The sequence below is a fragment of the Leptopilina heterotoma genome, unplaced genomic scaffold (assembly GCF_015476425.1).
Source record: "Leptopilina heterotoma isolate Lh14 unplaced genomic scaffold, ASM1547642v1 Lhet_169, whole genome shotgun sequence".
NCBI classification, from domain to species: Eukaryota; Metazoa; Arthropoda; class Insecta; order Hymenoptera; family Figitidae; genus Leptopilina; species Leptopilina heterotoma.
This window is the reverse complement of record NW_025110885.1, coordinates 714,399-735,422: the sequence shown is the minus strand read 5'-3', so window position 1 is coordinate 735,422 and position 21,024 is coordinate 714,399. Positions and strand designations below refer to the sequence as shown.

The following is a 21,024-nucleotide window of genomic DNA, read 5'->3' as shown; positions in this document are numbered from 1 at the left end:
AAAAGTCGTTTATTACATTGTTTTGAACACAAAAATTTCATCTGATTTCTAAATTTAATTATTAAAAAATTAAATAATTTTTTTAAATAGAATAGATAGAACATATTTTTGAGTATCTAATCAATTCGTCAGGGTCAGGGAGAAAGTCAAAATTATGTCTGGAAATCAGGGAAAAACAAAATTAAATTTTTGTAGCAACTCTGAAGAATTTTATTCAAATTTCTTAAAATAGAGACAAAATTTTTTTTGTGGCAACCCGCATATACTGTATTTCTTTGAGTGTAATAAAACAATTTAAAAACTATTCATCTCGTCAATTATCAAATTGAAGAAACTAAATAGAAGAATATTAATTTCTAGGTAGCGAAGCAACGATGTCAACCGGCTAGTATTCGACTAATGGATAACGAACAATTTAAATTCGGACAATCCCTAAGACCGGAAGTCGGATGGGGCGGTCTCCTTCTACAGGGCATAAAACACGCCTACGTCACAAAAATAAAAGGCTACAATTGGGACAGCATATGTGTCGCGACACTTTTATTTGAAGGCGATGCAGCAAACGATGTTTCTCTACAAGAGCAAAAGATTTACAATATTGGAAAAAAATTCAACGGCATTCCAGCGGGTGAGACTAATGGCGAACGTGGCTATACCCTGACTTTCGTCATCGCCTATATTCGTGACCTTGGACTTGACTATGGAGTTGTATCGGAATCATTCGAAACATCTGTTTCGTGGAATCGTGCCTATTCATTGTGCCATAATGTTAAAACACGAATAATTCGTGATCTTCACACACGTGGAATTGAGCACTATTTAGTTTCGTCTCGCGTCACACAAACATATGACGCCGGATGCTGTATTTATTTTTACATGGCTTTCAATTATATGGGTTTAACTAATCCAGTTGAAGTTTATGAGGAAATTGAAGAGCGCGCGAGGGAAGAAATTCTAGCGAATGGTGGTTCTCTATCGCATCATCATGGCATTGGAAAAATGCGAGCGGCATTTTATCCAGAAGCTGTTGGAAACGCTGGCGTTTCACTTTATCGCGCTGCAAAAACTCATTTGGATCCGCAAAATATTTTCGCCGCAGGAAATTTAGATCCTCAGTATAAATCCAAATTATAGACGTTTCATTTTCAAAAAAAGGAAAAATCTTCAAAAAAAAAAAAAAAAATGAACCATCAACTCAAAAATCATGTTTTTCTAATTGTAATTTAACATATTCTTCATCGTTACACGTTTCTCCCACCTTTTTTCCAAACGAATGAAGACAATTTTTCAATAATTGTATAAATAAATAGTTTTTAATAGAATTCATTTTGAAAATAAATACATTTTTCAAGATAATTATTTCGAAATTGTTTCAATACAACCTATAAATGTTCAAACCAAGTCAACTCTTTAAGTAAAACTAGGTATATTGTCGATGGAAGGCATGGATTTTTTTTCTCATTTGAAAATAAACAAGGGCAAGTAAATTAGGCAAAAAGAAGACTTTTTTTGGTACAAATAATAAGTATATTGAAATTCTTTTTTTTTTTTTTTTGATAAGTTAATAAAAAATAAACAAGGGCAAGTAAATTAGGCAAAAAGAAGACTTTTTTTTGGTACAAATAATAAGTATATTGAAATTCTTTTTTTTTTGATAAGTTAATATAAATAATGAAAGAACTTACGTTTAATTAATGATTTATAAATTTTAGTCTAATCGCTTGTGTTATTCGGCGCTAAAAGGCATGTCTTTAATTTGAATTAAGTCGATTCGTTGTACTACAAACTTGTTTCTTATTCGCTACCTTTTTGCGCGTTTCAACAACAGAAAAAAAAGAAAAATTTACAAATATTATATCAGACTTGAGACAAAACTAAACCTACAATAGAGTATTCGTTTTAAGAAATAGGAAACTAAACAAGTGGCAAAAAATATATATAATGGAAAAAAATGGAATCGAACGTATCCATTTTATTCAAGATGTGAATTAAACTCAAAACAACTTTTTTTAACACTTTATCAATATTTTAACAAATTTTTCAAAATAAATATTTCTTCAGATAGAAGATACTTTTTTAATATTAAAAAGTTTCTTTCTAGTATAAATATAGTTTTTATCGTAATTTGTAAACATACTCCATTTTCTTTTTATATCAAATTATTTCTTTTTCAATCTAACTAATACATTTTTGTTTTTGGTATTATTTAGAATTGAAGTGATGGAGTACTTTTACAGAGGTTTAATTCACATCTTTAAAACCTTTTAGTCTCAAATTCTTTTTTTGATTATAATATACAAGAAATTAAAATTGAATGTCTCCTTTTAAAGTAGACAAATACGCATCAAGATCATACTCATCATCATATTGTTGTTGTTCCCAAAGTTCGGGAAGAATTTCAAGAATTGTACGACTAACTCCAGGAACTCCACTAACCTTTGATGTAGCATCGCCGCTGCGTTCAGATTTCTTTTCTTTACCATTGTCCAAGGAGAAGAGGTCCAAAATCTGAAAACATTTTTTAATATTTATAATTAGGTAGTTGGATCCATAGATTATTTTATACAAATATTTTAATATTTATGTCAATTTATAATATCAAAATAATAGATAATATATTATTTCTAAGTTTATCTGGCAAATAACTAAAATTATATTTTTTAAATTTTAATTCAATTATTTTCTGGAATTTTCAACTAAAATTCTTCGTAAAAATAAAAATTTTCATTGAAAAAATTGAATTTTTATTTTACAAATTTGATTATTTTAATTTTAATAACAAATAAGAAAGTGATTCACTTGAATTCAAATATTTTTAATTAGATTTTAATAAAATTTCTAGAAATTTTAATAAACTTATTTGAAACATTTCAATTATTTTCAAAAATTTTAATAAAAGTCGTCGCAAGAATTGAATATTTTTCATAAATTATGAAATTTTTCGTGAGGAATTCAATTATTTTCAATACAATAATTTTAATGAAATTTCTTGACAAAATACAATTATTTTTAAAAAAATTTTAATTTTTTGAAAAAATTCTATTATTTTCCAAAATTTTGATAAAATTATCTAGAAAAATTCAATTAATTTCAGTATAATTCAAATAAATTTCCTTAAAATAATGTCATTATTTTCAAAAGTTTATAATAAAATTCTTCGTAACAATTCAATTCTTTTCTAAAATTTTAATAAACTTCTGTTCAAGAATCCAATTATTTCAGAATCGAAATTTAAAAATTTTTAAAATTAGGCTAACTTTTTTTTAACAAAAAAATATTTTTTACTGTTAAAAAAAAAGTTTAGATTATTTGACAGGTAAAGTTTGAAATAATATTTTTTTTATTATTTCATATCTTTAAAATTTTAAATATTTGTACTAATTTATAGTATTTATCAACTGTTGATAAAATCCAATAATTTTTCTTTTAATTTTTGTCATGAATTGTACATTTTTACATTTTCACAAAAAATTAGCAACTCTTGTTTTGATTTACTAACAATTAACAAAAAAAAAATGAATGTCTCACCTGTTCAGTGCCCATTGTTTGTAAAGAAGCATTATCCGTGGAAATAACAGTGTTGACAGTTAATAATTTGAATTTCTGAAGACCCATAATTTTCTCTTCAACTGTTGATCTTGTGACTAGTCGATAGACATTTACGACTTTCTTCTGACCAATTCGATGAGCACGATCCATTGCCTGTAAGTCTTTCATTGGATTCCAGTCGTGTTCAACAAAAATAACAGTATCAGCTCCAGTTAAATTTAATCCAAGTCCACCGACTTGTGTTGTCAATAGAAGTACATCAATAGAAGGATCGGCATTAAATCGCGCAACGACCGAATGCCTCTGGGCAGGCGGTATACTTCCATCTAATCTTAAATACGTGACAGTTGGCAAATGAACACGAAGTAAATCTTTCTCAACAATGTCTAACATTACTTTTAATTGACAAAATATCAGCGCACGATGCTGACTCACTAATTGTTGCGGTTGTTGTTGGCCATCATTGGCCATATTTAAATTACGATTCAATTGCTGTTGCGTTTGTCCAATACCACAATCGAGTAACAATTGCTTTAACGCCGGTAATTTTGCTCCAAGTTCAATGTCAGATAAATTAATTTGTCGCTGCTGTAATGAGGCGCAAATCTGTGAAGTAAAAAAGAACAGTGAATTTATGAAAAAAGTTCGATCACTTTATTTAAATCAGAAATTATTTCTTCCTTTCATATAATTACTTACCGATTGATATTGAGGATGTTTCGGAGTGAGAACAAGTTTCGGATGATTACAAACATTTCTCAAATATCGCAGTGCCTGGAATACGTGACCCTTTACACCGACAGACGCCGTTGAATTTGTCATCAATGTTTCCGAGTGTCTCGACTGGAAGTCCTCGTACAATTTTCGTTGAACTGACGAGAGTTCACAGTAATAATCTTGAGTGATTTTCGGTGGTAAATCCTTGAGAACATCCTCTTTATGTCGACGCAAGAGAAATGGTAGAACTTGTCTGTGTAGCGACTCCATTGCCAGAGCTCCAGCTTCTTGTTCCTTTGGTCCAGCTTTAGGATCACGACACGCTAAAATTGGACGTGAATATTTCGCGGCAAAATGTTTCTCACTGCCAAGGAAGCCGGGCATTAGAAAATCAAAAAGTGACCACAATTCAAGAACATCATTTTGTACCGGTGTCCCTGTGAGAATGAGTCGATGATAAGCGTGAAGTCTCTTAGTGGCCTTTGCACTTTTTGTCTTTCCATTTTTAATAATATGACCCTCATCAAGAACACAATAATTCCATTGAATTGATTCGAAAAATTCAATGTCCTTACGAAGAATATCATAACTTCCCACAACAAGTTTACATTGTGGTACTCGTGATCGTATTTTTTCACGTTCCGACGGCGCTCCAGCGTATTGAATAACAGAAAGATCAAGTGTGGTGAAGAATTTTTCTACCTCGTACACCCAATGACCTATAAGAAAGAAGAAAATGTTGAAAACTATTTATAAATTCAGTTCAAATTCAAGGACCATTGTATCTTTTTCTTTACAATAGGTGAAGAGGTAAATTACTTTCTAAAAAAAGATTTCAAAAAAATTATAATTATAAATTAATTTTAAAATTTACCTGTAAGAGTTGGGGGACACACAACTATACTCGGCGGTGCCTGTGGATTCCTGTGATGATCCAAAGCAAGAATACAGAGTGTTTGTAGAGTCTTTCCCAAACCCATATCATCACAAAGAATACCATGAAGTCGATAACGATTTAAAAAATCAAGCCAATTTAAACCCTGTTGTTGATAAGATCGAAGTTCCGCAACAACAGTTATCGGCATTTTTGTATCAGGAATATTGTGTGGATTAAGTAGTTGATCCAAAAATCGTCTCTCTTGCGCTTTTTCCTCTCTGAAAATCATTATTCCTTCTTTCAGACAAAAATGTTCTATAATAGCTACTTCTACTATAGTTTTCTGTATAAATATAAACGTTTCTCACAAAGGAAATATCATTTAATTGTTAGTTTGAAAAAAGTTTATGACTACGTACACAAGATGAGGTGTATCTGCAATTGCGCCAGGATCTAAAGGCAATAATTGAACGAGTGTTGCAAACGTTGAACTGCACGCTAATCTTACAAATTGATTTTGATCGCTCATCCGACCGAGTAATGGGACCATAAATAATACAGCGTACGGTACGATTCTTACTTCTAGTTTTTCCACAAGGCAAGCCAAAGCTTCGGCCGCACCTTGACGACGAATATCCATATCATTTGGTCTCGCTCGATCAATTCTCTCCTCCGCATTAGTTGTTTCTAACAAAGGTATCACACTACGAACAATGTACGGCATCGTCTAGAAATTTAACATCAATCGATTAGAGAAAACGTTTAAAAAATAAATGTAAAAATTTATAAATTAAATTTTTAAATATATTAAATTTAATTGAAAATTAAAAATATAATTCTTTTTGCAGGTTTACCTTATCGACATCGAGGAGAGAAAGGACAGCCATGCAACGGGACGACATGTGCCTCACAGCTTTATAAGGATGAGCTAAGAGGATACATAAATATGGAAGGCACTCCAAGATTTGAGGTAGAAGGGGTTGAGCTATATGAGGAGCTATTATCTCTAGCAATTGTAAGCTAAACACTAATTGGTTGACTTGTTCCTGGAAATTAGTATCCTGAAAATTTCTCCCTTGTGTTTCAGTGTTTCGTATAATTGTCGGAACCATTAAATCCCAAAGATGTGGCAATCGAGACGGAAAATGAGTATCAAATAGAGTGGCTGAAATAAAAATTCAAAATTGAAATTTTGCGCTAACGATCAGATTATTAATGAAAGAAATTTTTAAAACAAGGTTGCCACTAAAATTTATTTTTCTCTTTCCCTGATTTCCAGATAGAATTTTAACTTTTTCCCCTGATTCTAATAATTTTTAACTAAATTTCTTCATTAAAACAATGATTTTTAATCATTTTTGACAAAGTTCTTTGAGAATTTTGAAAACCATTTGTTTACAATAATTCAATTTTCTAAATTTCCATTACTTCAAAATTATTCAATTAAATATAAATTAGAAAATAAAAACTAGAAATAATTTCAAAAAAATTTGAATTAAAAATTTTCAAAATAAGTTCGGCAGAATTGTTAATTAAAGATATCAAAAATTCATATTTTCAAAGATTTCAATTTGAAAACTAATCAAAATTTAATTATTTTTTGAGTTAGTAACTAAAATTCTTTATTAAATTACTTATTTCTTAGTAATTAAATATAAATTAAAAAATTAAACCCAATTTCAAAAGAATTGGAATTAAAATTTTTCAAAATTTAATTTTTTCAGCAATTTTTCTCTAAATTAATTATTTTTATTAATTAAATATATATATATATATATATATATATATATATATATATATATATATATATATTAAAAAAATTAATAATTTTAAAAGAATATGAATTTCAATATTTCAAAAAACTTTGTTTTTTTTTAATTTCTAATTAAATTTATTAAAAATTGGCTTTTTTGTTTCCTAACTTTTTTAATAATTTTTCTATTTAAATATTTTCAATTTTAACATTAATGTATTGAAATTCATTGAATTCTTGCAAAGAATTTTTCTCAATTTTTTGAAATAATCGAGTCTATAGCAATAATTATAATATAAATAATTGATTTCCTAAGAAGCATTTTACTACTTATAAAAAACAATTTAATTCTGTCGATGAATTTTACTTCTTATAAAAAAAATTGAATTGTTTCGAAGAATTTATTAAATTTTTAAAAAATAATTGAGTTTTTCCTAAAAATAATATTTTAAAAATTAAAAAAAAATTGAATTTTTACATTAAATTTGATTAAAATTGTATTAAAAATTAATTGAACTTTTGAAAAGTATTTTACTATTTATAAAAATAATTGAATTGTTTCGAAGAATTTATTAAAATTTTCGAAAATAATTGAATTCTTTCGTGAAATTTTATTTAAAAAATTGAATTTTTCCAAAGATTTTACTATTTAAAAAAATAATTGTATTGTTTCGAAGGATTTATTAATATTTTATAAAATAATTGAATTCATTCATGAAATTTTATTAAAATTTTTGTAAATATAAAGAATAATAATTAATTATGTGCTTAATAAGTGATTTTTTTAAATTTTCATTATGAACTTATTCAAAAATTTATATTTTAAAGTAAAAAAAATTGTAATTTGCATAATAATAATAATAATAAAAAAAATTGAATATCACGTTGTTAATTCTTGGTAATTAAGAAGTTTTAAAACAAACAAAAAAGAGACAGAAATTCAAAATTTTGTTATGAATTCTATAAAAATTTAATTTTTTTTAGTACTTTTAATATTATAAAATTGACTGACTTTTCCCCGATTTCTCTGACCTGTGGCAACCTTGTAAGCAAAACAAAACAATTGTTTAACAATTGACGTTAGGTAACACTTACCGATAGCCGTGAGGGCAAAAGTCGCTCCACGTCGTGTCGTTCGAGCTGCTTTTGCCTCGGGTTCTTCACAGGCGAGCAATTCTTCTAAAGGAATATCTGTCGCTGGTGGTCGACCTGGTCCTCGAACGCCACTAGTTCCGGCGCACACTCCACGACCGTAAGCCACTCTCTCTGCATATTTTTGTCTATTACTCAAAGTCAAAATCCCATCAAACGGATCATAATTCGTCCCACCTGTTGCTCTTGGCGTGAATTCAACATCCGAACACAAGAAAGTACATAAATTTGTTGCTATCTGTAAACAAACATTTCAACAAAATTTTAAAACTAAAATTTCATATAATTGAAATTTAATTAAATTTTTTAATTTCTTTTTCCATCTTTTCAATTTTTCGAATAAAAAGTCTTAAAAAATTGATAAATACCTTAGTATTAGGACAAGGTTTCCTCTCAACGCAAAAATTAACAAGATGAGATAAATATTTAGCGGACATTGTTTGCAATTCCTCGTCCTCCTCGCGTTTAACTGATTCCATAAGTGGTTTGATGACTGGATTTAACGGCTGTGGTGCTGGTGGCAGGCATTTTAGCATGGTAGCAGCACCAGCAAGAGCAGCCATTGACGTTATATTAAACGAATGTTGTTGCTTTGCAGTTGTGTTTGCTCCATTCTCAAGTCCTCGACGACGCTCCTCCAAACTCTCAACTAATTTTGGTTTTAATTTAACAATCACTGGATTACTTCCAATTCCCGATACTGATCCATTTTCCGAACTTCCCGTAGTTCCACTTATAATAGCTCCAGGCACTGGTTTCGCTGCAAGTATCGTTACTTGTTCCAATGTCATCACACCCGATGAATTTACCTCAATGGGTATTGGTATCTTGTAGTGTTTTAATGTTGCTAAATAGTCTCGACTCTCGTGTAATAATCTTGTGAACGATCCTGCTACTTCATCATAATAGACGCATTCGTTTAAACACGCTATTAATTTATCCCTGGAAAAAATTAAAAAATTGTAATTATTTTCTATAAATAATTAACTCAACTTTTTGTATAGGATTGCCGCAGAAATTTTATTTTATTTTTCTCTGATTTTTCCCTGATTTCCAGACATTACTTTAACTTTTTTCCTGATAATAAAAAAATATTTTAGTTATTAAATAATAATTATTATTATTTTTCCATAAGAATGAAAATTTAAAAAAAAATTTCAATTTTTAATTCTTTGAAATTCAATAATTTATAAGAACTGCTACTGTAACTTTTCCAAAATTATTTACAAAATTTCAATTCAATTACTTTCGATAATTTGTAACTAAAATTCTCCTCTAATTCAATTATTTTTAATAATTTTTATGAAAGTTCCTTAAGAATTCAATTATTTATTTAAAAAATAAAAAGTTCACCTAAAATATTTCTAATTACATTTCATGAAATATCAATAATTACAAAAGTTTTGTCAATAATAGAATTCTTATACAGAATTTTCTAGAAATTTTTCAAAATAATTGGATTCCTCTGAAGAATTTTATTATTCATGAAAATAATTTAATTTCAGCAGAGAAATTTAAATATAAATTAATTACAATAATATTCAAAATAATTAAATTAATCTGAAGAATTTTATACAAAATTTTGAAAATAATATAAAAATAATATAATATATATAATAATTATATATAATATAATATAAAAATATATTAAAGATAATAATTGAATTCTTTCGAGAAATTCTGTTAAGATTGTAGTGAAAGTAATTGAATTGTTTTTAAGAATTTTGTTAATGTTGAATTTTTTTAAAATTTTGAATCTGAAATGATTGGAAAATTGAAGATGATATTTTTAAATAAAAAAATTTGTAATTTACATAAAAATAATGAATTAAATACTGCGTTTTGCGAGTAACATTTGCTACTTTGTATTATTTATAAAAATTGAAAGCGCCACTTTTATAAAACACAATTAGTTTTTGAAATTTTAAAGAAAATTATTCGCAAAATAATTTATAAATAATAATTTTTTGTTAGTTTTTAAGTATTAAATTATTTAAAGTAAATTCAATTTCAAATCTGTAAAGTTTAATTTTTTTTAGAAATAGAAAGAAGTTAGAATTAAATTAAAATTTTTCCAATATTTTTAAATGCTTAGACAACAAAATTCAGAGTTTTTTTAATGAATTCTAAAAATTGGATATTTTTCCAATACTTTTGATAAAATTTCCTGACCAAGTTTACTTTCTCTAATTTTTGCCTGAATTCCTCGACCTGTGGAATTGAAACCGGTGAAACCCTATTGTATTGAACTATTTGTATTGAATTTTTTTACCTGAGATTTTCTGGCACATCTGGTAAATTTTGATAGTCGATCGCTGCCCAATATGCCATTGTGAGACCGACAACGGTTCTTTGCAGTGCGGATTTTGAATTGAGATGCGCCATGAGTACCTTGGCGTAACAAAGTGCAGGACTAGGTATTTCTGGTGTGTAAACAACGCCCGGAGCAGGCATCACCAAATAACTTGAGAGTAATCCAAGCATTTTTGATGTCATACAACGGGCACGAACAACATTCGCGTGTCTTGTACTTTGAGAAACAGTTTCAACTCCTCCAAGATAAATTTTCAATTCCGATGTTGGTTTATTCGATCCACTCACATCATCACAAATTGATTGTGTTGTTTTTGTATTCTTGTGCGTTGACGATACATTCATTAGAAGACTGAGATTAAAGGGCACGTGTTCCGGTTGCATGGCAAGACAGAGCCAAGTACTAACTAATGGACACGCCGCGTGCAATAACATTTCGAGATCACTTCGAACGACTAGATTTTCCCAAACACGCTCCGCCACCTTCTGTATCGAAGGCACGTGTTCAATTAATACTCGTTGATAAACATGACGCAGAGCTTCTTGTAAAACAACACTACCACTCTCGCCCCAACGTTCTTTTCTCTTCTCTTTATCATCGCCATCGTCTCCAGTCAATGTTTGCAACGTTTGCAATGTCGCCTTTCGCACGCTTGAACTCGAATGATTGAAAAATGGCCACATACGAGGTAATACCTGGAAGGCAAAAAATAAATTATTGAATTTATGATTATTTTGAAGAAAATGAAAAAAATATCCGAATAGTAGCAAATCGTAAAGAAGGTATAGTAAACAGTAGATTTTAGTAGATGAGTGCGAACATTTTAAAAGAAGGGATGTAAAAAGAATTACCTCAGACAATGGTTGAGGTTTTAGACAAGACCGAGCAGCGGGTAATGATAAAATGGCAGCAAGTAAACCCATGAAACTATTGCATGCCGCTGCCAAATCGTCCTGCTCCTTGAGAAGTTGCCAAAGTTGCTCAACAACCATTTCCAATTGAGAAGGGTCGAGTAATCGTGGCAGGACCGAAGCAACTGGAATTAGAGCGCTCGCTGCCGCAGCACCAACATCATCAACAGGATCAGCCAATCCTTTCATAATATCTGGAAAAGCCTTTGGAAGAATATCATCCAAAAGATCATCTCTCACAGCTAATAAATACTTTAAAGCAAGTAATGCTCCATGCCTTGCTTCCCATTCATCATGTTTCAAGAGTTTCAATATAACCGATAAAATACCCATTATATCACTATTTGACAAGTCTTCACATTTTTCCTTCGCTATCAATAACATCAACGATCCTAATGCTTGTGCACATGTTTCTCGAACCGGAGCAACCACTTGATCCGAAACAAAATCTCCGAAACGATCTAATCCTAATACACACAAAAGACGCAGTGCTGCATCAACCACCCATTTTCTGTGACTCTCCTCCATTTCCTTTTCTGTCTGGTCCCTCGATTTTCCAGCACCTAAAAATTCAAATTTAAAAATTAGACAATCCTTCCTCTATGACGAAGCAATAAATATAACAGAAAAATTGTTTTTAGAAGACAGTAAATAAGTAAAAAAAAAACATGAACCTTTTCCATGAAGACGAACGAGTTCTCTTAAAGCTGTAGCTGCACCGTGGCGCACTTCCCATTTTTGACTAAACAGATCTTGACACAAAGTTTCAGCAAATGATTCAAGAGGCCAGTCAATTGCTGTTTCCGGCCAACAGCCAGTTCCATCTGGCACTGTCAGTCCTGATTCACTGGAACTTGAACTCCACCAACCTTCCGAGATTGTTTCCTCCAATTTTATTTTCTTAGCTTGATTTTCTACACTATTATTTAATTGAGATTGATTATTACAGGTAGTACTAAGATCTTGCGGTCCCTCGTCAGGATCCCTTGATCGTTGTTTTGATATGGATTGGCGAGCCTAAAAAAATAAGGATACAAGTTTCAATTTATCAATTTTACATTTTACTATATCATTAAAATGATTTTTCCTGACAAAACTATATTTTGCAGCAAATTTTGCTGCAAAATATAATTTCCAGACCTCGGATCGACTTACAGGAGAAAAAAAACGGTCTAGTCGATTAAAATTACAAATAATTCTACAAAATTTTAATGTTATTATTTTTTCATGTATGTATTTCAATTTTCGGAAATATGTAATTGAAAATAATTGAATTTTAAAAAATTAGAATCGAAAAATTGTAAGAATTTGCTTTTTTGAAAAATATTTCAGTAGAATGTTTAGAAGATAATTTTCATTAATTTTCATTTATTAAAATTTACACTTGAAGATTTTTCATTAAAATTTTTGAGAATTTAAATTATTTTCAAACTTTTCAATTAAAATTCTTCAAAAGTTTTGATTTTCAAAGCTTGTAATAAAATACTTGAATAAATCTATTGTATATTTCGATAAATGAATTAGAAAAATAAATAAAAATAATTTTTGAAAGATTTGTATATAGATATTTTTCACAAGTGTGAAAAATATCTATTTATTTTTTTTTTTTTTTTATTTTTTTATTTATTTATCTATTTATTTTTTTTATCTATTTATAGTGCTATAAAAATCGAAATAAGTTTCATTTTTTTTTATTAGAAATGTGGCATTTTGTTGCAATAATTTTTGGAAGAAAAATCGAAAGTCTCAAATTTCGAAAATAAATCGAAAAAGGCGCATTTTTTTAAAGTAGTCGAAAAAGTCATATAATCCAAGGCCTGAATCTTAAGAAAAAAAGGAATAAAAATTTATAAAAATGTATATATTTAAGAAATGCATATAAATAAAAGAGGATATAGTTGATAATATCCCTGACAATAATTTTTTTTCCTGTCGTTTCCCTGACTTTAGTGTAAAAAACTTTTTTTCCTGACATTTCCCTGACTTTACTGACATATGACCACCCAGAACTATAAATATTTAATATGTATTCAGAAAAATCTTTAAATTCTTTTACAGAAATAGAAATTAAATAGAAAATATAAAAAGAGAAATTCAAACAAAATTCTGAAACAGAATTCAAAAGTAAAATAATTAAAAATTGAATTCTAATAAAATTACCTATTTTCAAACAAATTGAAAAAATAAATTCAAATTTTAAGTATAAAAATAGAATGAAAAATATTTATCACCATGTGTGTGTATACAATATTTCCGTATTATCATATAATAAAGTATTAAAACGAAAAAAAAAATTTCGTAATAGTTAGATAAGAATTCTAATTAACCTTGCGTCTCGCTCTGTTCATTTCACGACGGCTCAGACCTTCGCCTTGACCCAAAGTCTCTTCAATGGAAACTTTGATGGGTGCGTTTTTTGAGGCAGGTAATGATACAACAGGTGCTAAATCCTCGGCCGTGAATAATTCAGCAGCATCAACACCCATTAATCTTGGATGTAAACCTAAATTGGTGGCAATTTTTTCCTCCTGATTCATCAATGATTGATCATCACCAACAATATCGTATTCACTTCCTTCAGAACCAGTGAGATGTGAACTTCTCGCCAATACTTGTGTCATGTCAAAATCATGTAAACTTAATTTTCGACTTGCATTACTTGTTCTGCGTTGTGATAATTTTGAATTATCTGAAAATTAAAATTTATTCATGTTAAATTCCTGTATTTTCATTTCTTTATTAATTTTTTTTTAAATTGGAATTTACATATTTCATCATTTGCAATGATAAACAGTTACTTTATTGTATAGATAAATGAAAAAAATTAATTTCGTATTCATAAATTTTCATATTATTATTATAAATAGAAATAAAGTTTATGAATAAAAATGGAGAAATTAGTAATAAATACTGATTGTAAATATAGATATATTTCCTAGGATAGAATAAAAACATTCGATGACTTTTTATTCAAAAAAATGTTATAGTAACTTGACATTATTCAAATGGAATGAATGACACATTCTTTACTTGGATTACGACTTTAAGCGTAGGTGGTTATTGCATCCTGTCAATTACAAATTTTACAGTTTTAAAATTTTTGTTCAGGACCTTGATTATGTAAGTTAATGAGTTAAAAAAATTTTTTACACAATATTTTCTAAAATTCAATTATTTTCCAATTTTTCAGTTAAGAACTCTTTAAATACACGATTATATTTCAAAATAATTTTTAAAAATAAAAAATTGTATTCTTTAAAATATAAAATTTATTTCAATAAAATTTGAGGAAATTTCCAAATGTTTCAATTATTTGAAATCATTTTCGGGAATTCATCTTCAAAAAATTGTAATTAAAATTTTTCAAAAAGCTTGTTTTTTCAGAATTTTATGAAAAAATACTTTAAAGTTTTTAAAACAATCGTATTTGTTAATAATTTAAATTAAAAATATTTGATTGTTGAATGTTATTAAAATTTTTATAAAGCAATTCTTCTCAGAATTTTATTACAATTTTTTTAATTGAATTTAAATAATTTTTTAAATTTTAATTTAATTCATTTTTAGTAATTTTATTTAAATATTGAAAATAATTGAATTCTTTCCAGAAATTTCTTCAATTTTTTTAATATAATTGATTTTGTCAATAATTATGATTTTACTATTAAATTTTATTAAAACTATTGATAGAAAATTAAAATCTTTTAAACAATTTTATTAGCTTTTGCAAATAGTTAAATTCTTTTGTAGAATTTTCTTGCAGTTTTTTAAAATAATTTTAAATTAAAATTTTGAAAATAATTTAATATTAAACAAAGAATTTTTAATTATTTCAATGTAAAACCTTTGAAAAATTTAAGTAATTATCTATTTCTAAAAATCCCTACAACGTTTGTATTAAAATTGAATTATTTTCTTAAATTTTAACTGAAATTCTATTTGAAATCAATTCTTATTAGAAAGTTCTACAAGAATTCAATTATTTAAATACAAAGATAAATAATTATAATAAAATAATTGGTTATTCTAAAAAATTACAACTGTACTTCTTTCGAGATTAAATTACTGTTTAGAATTTTTAAATAAAATTATTCAAAATTTTAATAATTCTTTAGGAAAATAATTAATTAATAATTATTTTAAATAAATATTTTTATACATTTACAGTAATTCAAAATTTCAATTATTTAAATTTAAAAACTTTCTGAAATATAATTATTTCTAAAAATTGCAACAGTATAATTCTTCCAAAATTTATTTATTTTTTAGAATTAAAAAAAAATTATTCAAAATTTCAATAATTCTTTAGAAACATAATAAATTAATAATTTTTAAAAATAAATATTTAAATATTATTGAATACTCTAACATCAATTATAATTTTCAAAGATTTCAATTTAAAAACACGTTCGTAAAATTTACAACGTTTATAATCAACGATTTAGAAGGAGAAAATATTTTTCTATTCATATTTTTATCTAAAAGAATTTTTTACGATATTTCTTAATCAACAATGTATAAAAAAGAAAAAAATTTGGTAAACAAAAAATATTGTTTTTTGCATAAGAAGTATTTTTTCTCTTAATCGTTGATCATAAACTTTATGAGCTTCACTCACGTTTTAAAAACCTTTTGAGATTTAATTATTTACAAAAATTACTACTATAAAGCTTCTAATATTGTATTATTTTCTAAAATTTTAACTCAATTTCTTTTATAAATCAAGTTTTACGAGAATTCGATTAATTAAACACAAAAACGAATAATTGTTTATATTTTAATGAAAAAGACGAAAAGGTATTTTTTGAATTTATGATTATTTTGACAGAAATAAATAAATATTAATTTTACTTATTTAAATTATTGTAGCCTGTAAAATTCTGATATTTATCTTTCGAAATAATTTCGAATAAAATTAATTTGTCAGTATAAATAAAACCCACTTGAATTTAACTCTTCCTTTACGGGTTCCGGATTCCAAGGTGGGACTTGTGATAAAATTGCCTGAACTGCATGTGCAGCCGAAACTCTTGTATCCCATTGTGGCGATTTCAATAAAACTGATACTCTAGTTAATAAATGATGAAGTTCGTGAGGATGCAATCGTTGAGCTTCTCCCAATTGTTGAGCAGCTGCACGTTTTGTCACAGCATTCGTTCCAGTTTCTAATAAAATAAATAGCCTATCTAATCTGAAAAAGAAAAATGAAAATATTTACAATTAGTAAATTCCTTAATGCACTAATAGTAGAAAAGTTTTTCTTTTTGAGCTGTTTTTTTTATAGATTTTATTTATACAGTTAAATATTGTATAATATTTAAACAGTTGAATTCAGACTGTGAACGACTAATGCAAACATTATTCCACACAAAGAACTCTTTATTTGTTAAAAGATCGACTGTTCTCAAAAATATTATAAATGATGAAAGACCAAATGAGTATAAAAGAAACATATTTAAACTTGCAATGATAAACAAAAATCACGATTCAACCGCCTACGGTCGTAAGAGAGTATGTTATTACAAACGAATGAGATCATCGTTCTTGGTCGTAATTTTTTTGCCTCTTTATCATTACACAAAAATTAACATATATTTTTTGTCATTTCAAAAAGACTACATAAAATTCTCCCTTTTAAAAGTTCATTTAGAAATTAATTAAATTATTTAAAAATTATAAATTTTCTCAAGTATAAACTCAACTGTATAATTTTTGCAAAACAATGCCAGATTATTTTTTCCGTCGAGTTCAGGGTAATAAGCATCAAATATCGATTTACTTTTTATTGACATGTTTTTTTCTTCCCAGAAGTATCTTTTTTTCAAATTTACTCTTTTTTTCACAACGCAAAAATCGATATGTTAAAAAAACTGAATTCACTCTGTTTATTAAATATTAAATATTTAATAAAAAAAATAGGTAAATTACGTTTGCAAATTTCTCATCAAATTTACAAGTCCACATGGAAAATAATATGCGTTTAATAACTGGTTTATCTTTTTCGTCATATATTATTTTTTTCAACATACCTTGAAGTCATATTTATCAGGAACTCTCGTTTCGATACTTTCAAATATCTGAAAATAAATAAATATTCCATTAAATGTTTGTAACTTTGTAATACTGATAATATTTTATTTCCTAGTTTTGCCTATCTATTATTTTTACAATACAATTTTTTTATGTAGAAAGGAAAAAAACAATGAATAATTACAGAATAAAGAAGTTTTTTTTCAGTGAAAACAAAATAATAATAATTTTGCAAAATTGAAAAATTTGTGCAAAAATAAAATTTTTCGTGTGTTTTTTTTAATTTTCTTCTTTTCTATTAATTTCTTCTTATTAATTTCTTTCAATTTCTTTTTATAAATTTTTTTTTTTATAAATAATTCTCTTTCTAATGTGAGATTGAAATTGTAAATTAATTATATATAGACAAGGAAGAAAGCGAGCGAAAGGGAATGTGAGCAACTATTACGTTAAAAGCTAAACGAACTGCTATCCCGGCGATATTCCAGTAACTGAATAACTCGACTTGAGATATCATTCACTACCTTATCGCGCCTGCGGGATAATTCAACACTGTTAAATGGACACGTGTCTAAATCCTTCATATGGTGTACATATACATAAACGAATTGATTATTTTCGCCAAAATATTTAATAAATCAAATGGTTTTTAAAAAAACAGAAAAAAATTGCATTTTTACCTTCAAGTTTTTTTCGAGTAATGAAATTTTTAAAGTTCACAAATAAATACTTTTCCCTTTTATTATTTACACCTGAATGGTATACAACTCTGCCTAACGGTCGTTAATCTGGGTTCAAAAGTAATTAGCGAAGCGTAGGGTCTGTTGAACGATAATAAAAAAAAACCCTAAAATGCAATATAGCAAAAAACATCTGCTAAACTCATAAAAATAAAAATTCTCAGAAATAATAGAGCATAAATTATCCCTTGCACGCCCAAAATCTATAATTTCTTTTAGAATTAAAATAAAAAATAACGTCTCACGTCAAAAAATATTTAAGCGGATTATTTAATAATAATAATAAAAATAATTTAATTTTCCTTAACACAAAAAAATTCAATTATTCAAAATTGGAATAATTTTGTTAAATAAATATTTAAATGCGACTTTATTTGTTTATATTTATTAACTTCTTTATTTGTTTTTCAACTGGAAATAAAAATAAAAAAAATTCAATTTAATAATTTCCAAAAATTACAACTGTAACTCTTCCAGAATTCAATTATTTTCTACAATTTTTAACTAAACTTCATCTCTAAATCAATTATTTTTAATAATTTTCTGAAAGTTTTTAAAGAATTCAATTATTTAAATTTTTTTCAATAATTGTAATTGTCCGAGTTTTTTTCTAAAATAATTGAATCTGCAGAAATTATAATAAAAAAATTCTAAGAATAATTTTTGTAAAAATATTTTAATGTAATTTTTTGGAAAATAATTGAATTCCTTAAAAGAATTTATTTTTGTATTATTTAAAAACAACTAATTAATTTTTAAAAAAATTTGTATTAAAAATATTTAAAATGATTGTTTTTTATAAAAAATAATAAAAATAGGTAATTGAATTTTAAAAAATTAGAATGAAAAAAGTCTAAGAATTACTTTCTTCAAAAACATTTTAATATATTTTTTAGAAGCTAATTTTCATTAATTTCCATTTTTCAAATTTACACTTGAAGATTTTTCACTAAAATTTTTGAGAATTTAAATTATTTTCAAACTTTGCACTTAAAATTCTTCAAAAGTTGATTTTCAAATATAAAATACTTTAAAAAAATCAATTATTTTCAATTAAATTTGATAAAATTTTAATTATTCAAAATCTTTTTAATTGTATATTTCGAATATTTAATTAATTACAAAAATGATTCAAAAATAATTTTTGAAAGTTCTGTCTATTATTTTTCACACTATATAAAAATTGAAATAAGTTATATTTTGTACTAAAAATGTGGCATTTCGTTGAAATTTGTGGAAGAAAAATCGAAAAAGTTGCAAATTTTGAAAATAAGTCGAAAAAAGTAGCATTTTTTTAAAATAGTCGAAAAAAAGTCATAATATCCGGGGCCTGTTTTTACAAAAAATTCTATTGTATCGTAAAAAATTCTATGCATACGAAAAATAATTCTGATTATAATTAAACAATAACAAAATTCGCTGAGTGGAAAATCCCAAATTCAATTCAATTTTTCAATATTATTCAAATTTGTATTTTATGTAAAAAAAAATTAACAAATAATTTTTTAAATGGAGAAACTTGACAATTTATACATTCTAGAACATATATTTATTTCACTTTCTTACTCCGATTTTTTTTCCACATGTATATATGTATATACGTTTAACACTTGAATAGTAGTAGACCATATTATGTAAATATTCCATTAACTCACGTTATTTAACTATTTTTAATTTTTTCTTGCCAACTATTTTTCAAAGCAACTGAAATACCACGTTTAACTGAAAATTCTTATCAACACAAGTTTAAGTAAACTTTCAGTTAATTGTTTTGCAAGCTAATAAAAGATTATCAAGTTTAATTAATGCAAAAGAAATTTTTACATACATACCAAAAAAAAAAAAAGAAACAATGTATCAAAATTTTAAAACAAAAGAAAATTGAACACTGAGAAAATTTAGTCTATTTATAACGAATTCGTATTTATAAACATAATATTGACATATTGGAAAAAAGCGGAAAAAACCCGAAATAATATTTTGATAAAATTTCAATTAAAATATAATGTGAATAAATAGCTGTATATTTAGAACTAAATATGTTTTGTTTGAAATTTAAGGAGGTAAATGTTCTTCTGGTTTCCTAATCTCCTTATTGTGTCATCATTACAGTCTGTTTACATATTAAATTAAGGTTTGTAGGTAGACATACAAGTATAGAGAAAATATCATTGGCAATTTAGAGAAAAATATAAACAACTAATTATTACAAAAATGATTATAATCAACTATCAATAATAAAAAAAATAAATTACCAAATTTTATTGCCCGAATTATTGTCCCCGCACGTCATTATTTACACTGCAATAAATTGAATGCACTTTTACGAAATAATCACTTTCAACTTCAACTTGGAAAATATGAAATTCCTTATTACGCCCAAAGTCTCAGGCTAATGACTAATCATGTTTAATTATTACAACAATGTGCAAATTCACTCCTATTACGTAGCAATTATTTTGAATCGAGTTTTTTTTTAGAAATCACTTTTTTTGTATTCAAAGAACATACGATATTTCATGAATAAAACGGGTTAATGTATTTTGTGTTTCAAAACAAGATGTTGAAGTTGTATATAAGGAAACGCTCACTACAAGGACGCGTCTTCATTACACATATGTCAAATATATTGTATAAGGTGAAATAAATTGAACATGGATTAAGAAATTTAACGTGGCAAAATGATAAAAATGATTAAAGAGATTATTTATAAATTGGCATCTGGATGAAAGAAAAAAAAAGATAGAAACTGTGATTTGAGAATGTATAACAGTAGTTTGTTGTCAAAGTCTTACCTCTTCTTCGAAATACAATTTGCAAGTAAATAACGTCTCAGCTAACCCTCATTGCCGTTTCCCAATGTTTTAATTCTTCAAAAGTCACATCACACCGCGTGTTATCCTGAATTCGATAGCAATGAGGTCCATTTATTGAATTTTTCAGAGAGAAACGCATGTTACAAGCATCAAATTTATACTGAC

General features: G+C 26.6%; 2 protein-coding genes across 4 annotated transcripts in view; one reads left to right on the top strand and one right to left on the bottom strand.

Moving 5' to 3' along the window:
- Positions 1-1,359, top strand: part of LOC122499553 (alkyldihydroxyacetonephosphate synthase) — a 14,974-nt gene extending 13,615 nt beyond the window's left edge. Inside the window, exon 8 of the mRNA XM_043607976.1 lies at positions 361-1,359. Within this exon, the coding sequence (XP_043463911.1) occupies positions 361-1,134 (774 nt within the window). The 3' untranslated portion in view covers positions 1,135-1,359. The remainder of the gene's footprint in view (positions 1-360) is intronic.
- On the bottom strand, positions 1,049-21,024 carry LOC122499551 (TATA-binding protein-associated factor 172). 3 transcript variants are annotated; one of them, XM_043607972.1, is made up of 15 exons: positions 20,839-21,024; positions 17,303-17,350; positions 16,217-16,464; positions 13,601-13,962; positions 11,948-12,290; positions 11,214-11,836; positions 10,321-11,057; positions 8,417-8,990; positions 7,992-8,286; positions 5,998-6,308; positions 5,563-5,870; positions 5,141-5,421; positions 4,249-4,985; positions 3,529-4,155; positions 1,049-2,508 (listed from the first exon to the last, which is right to left on the bottom strand). In XM_043607972.1, the coding sequence occupies exons 2-15, from the start codon at positions 17,311-17,313 to the stop codon at positions 2,305-2,307; spliced, it is 5,661 nt and encodes a 1,886-aa protein (XP_043463907.1). In that variant the 5' UTR covers positions 17,314-17,350; positions 20,839-21,024; the 3' UTR covers positions 1,049-2,304. The 3 variants fall into 3 exon arrangements, with proteins under 3 accessions (XP_043463907.1, XP_043463908.1, XP_043463909.1); XM_043607973.1 differs by lacking the exon at positions 20,839-21,024 and adding an exon at positions 20,299-20,609; XM_043607974.1 differs by lacking the exon at positions 20,839-21,024 and adding an exon at positions 17,752-17,771.